This window comes from Anabas testudineus, chromosome 13 (assembly GCF_900324465.2).
Source record: "Anabas testudineus chromosome 13, fAnaTes1.2, whole genome shotgun sequence".
NCBI lineage: Eukaryota > Metazoa > Chordata > Actinopteri > Anabantiformes > Anabantidae > Anabas > Anabas testudineus.
This window is the reverse complement of record NC_046622.1, coordinates 13189315-13191491: the sequence shown is the minus strand read 5'-3', so window position 1 is coordinate 13191491 and position 2177 is coordinate 13189315. Positions and strand designations below refer to the sequence as shown.

The 2177-nt window shown below is 38.3% G+C and overlaps 1 protein-coding gene across 1 annotated transcript in view; it reads left to right on the top strand.

Moving 5' to 3' along the window:
* si (sucrase-isomaltase (alpha-glucosidase)) overlaps positions 1-1447 on the top strand; it is a 53302-nt gene extending 51855 nt beyond the window's left edge. Inside the window, exon 48 of the mRNA XM_026339841.1 lies at positions 1147-1447. Coding sequence (XP_026195626.1) covers positions 1147-1224 — 78 coding nt within the window. The 3' untranslated portion in view covers positions 1225-1447. The remainder of the gene's footprint in view (positions 1-1146) is intronic.
* The last annotated feature ends 730 nt before the right edge of the window (positions 1448-2177 follow it).

The window sequence follows — 2177 nt, the reverse complement described above, 5'->3', positions numbered from 1 at the left end:
CTGAGGACACTTCAGAGTAGGGTGCATGTTTACTAAAACAGGTAATCCAGTTGAAGGACAGTCTTCTAATCATTAGGTTGCAGGGAAAGTATGTGAAAGAATTGTGAGTGAGGAACGAAGACGAGTATAAAGAGGTAGTTAGTTTGCAGTGAAGCTCAGATGTGTTAATGTGGGTGGAGGACTGGTGTTATAGAGGCCTACAAGAGTTCGAGGCAGAAGTACAAGGCCGTGTTTAAGAGATTAGAGGATGCGTTCCCTCACTTCACTTGGCCTCTGCTAAATATTCCCGCTGAGGTTGTGTACTGTACACAGTGTACTTATCAGGAGAATGAAAGTGATAGCTACAGCACCGCCATAAATAATCAGGGGTATAAAAATGGTGCAAACCTGAGATTTATACTGTTCCTGGAGAAGATGGACAGGGAGGATCAAGAAGAGAGGGCAAGAACTGCAGATGAAAAAAGTCAAAAAGACAGAAGCGAGCGAGTGCATGTGCGACGGCTCGAGAATAATGAAAAGACAGAACGACAGTCCATCTTTGGGAAGGAGGGAAGGACACGGAGCGGACAGTGGAGAGAGGGAGAATGCATCACAGAAAACAGATGGAGAGAGGTGAAATAGATGAACAGGGAGAATGAACGATGGGTGGGGGGTATGGGGTTGGGGGCAGAGACGAAGGAGAGAGACGGGATGAGGATGACAGTATGTGCATGGCAATAAGAGGTTTTTCAATGTGAGATGCTCCATTCATCTCCTAAAGTATTGTCTGATAGGGTAAAACTTAAAAGAAGCGGTGAGCAGCAGCCTCTGCGTCGTTTGAATACAGTGGGGAGAACCACTACTGTCTCGTACGGGACAAGCTGTTTTATTCTGAACTTCTAGTATAAAGGACCTGCTCATTCTATCTGTACACGTAACTGAGTATAGAAAAGCCTGTACAGAATGAACTAGCAGAGAGAGACATCACATAACCATTGTTTTCTATTAGATTGGATTTGTATGATGTGATAGATCTGCTGTTTATGATAATGTCATGGAGCACTAGTTTTCATATCCATTCAACATCCATAGTGTGGTTTTTATTTTACACACATACAAAACCATGAGTTAATAATCATCTACCTCACTTCTTTTCGTTTTCTATAGGAGCTGATTGTCGATGCTACTTTGTTGTCCATCTATATGGATCAGCAGTTTACCATAACATGGAAGACTGGTGTCTGAGGGCAGCTTTTATGTGATAATTACTGAAATACCTGTATATAATGTTTTGTTGAATGGTGAATAAACTGGCTCATATATAAATTCAAGTTAAAAATATTGCATGCAACAATTTCATTTAAACTTTAATGTGTCTTTAAACATAACATGTTTTCAATTTACAATACACAATATTGCAATGTAACTGTTTTTCTTAACCCTTGTTGTAGTCCTACTAATTAATAAATTAATATATACAATGTACAGAGTTCTTCGTCGTCTTCCTTTTTGTTTCTCTATATGGTAATAATTGCTTTCAAATGATGATGCCAGTGTAATCACACATGCACACATCCCAGTTATTAGTAACTAGACTAAGTTAAAAATTGCCATTAGAATTATGAATTGTTTCAACGGTTCATCGTTCACAGGTTCTTAGACACGACATTTCAAATTCTTACAGTAAATCTTCAGACATGTATGTATTGTTTTTCCAAGCCCCTGCACTTCACTTGTTTCACTTATGTGACATATACTATAACGGAACTTATATAATTATTAATATATAATTTATCTCTGTTAATTTACAATGAACATGCGTGAATACTGTTTTCAGTTTCAGTTACTGTCACACAATCCATTTCATAACGTAGGAGAGACAAGTGAACCTCATTTGTGTCCACACCACATTACCTGCAGAGTGAATAATAATAAGATATGTAATTCTTACAGTTCTTATTTCACCACACAAAAGCAACCAACAGCTCTGCAAAATATGTGAATAGGCGTTTTTAATAAAATAGCAAACAGTCAGAACTAATGATAAATGATAAGACACAGAACGCTTCTTGGTAAACTGAAATGACTTGAATCAAGACATGCACGATCCTGGAAAGACCATACTCACACAATCTTGGAGACAATGGAAGTGCCACTTAGCGCTTTAGCTACATTTAGTCCTCCTGCCACTTAATAAC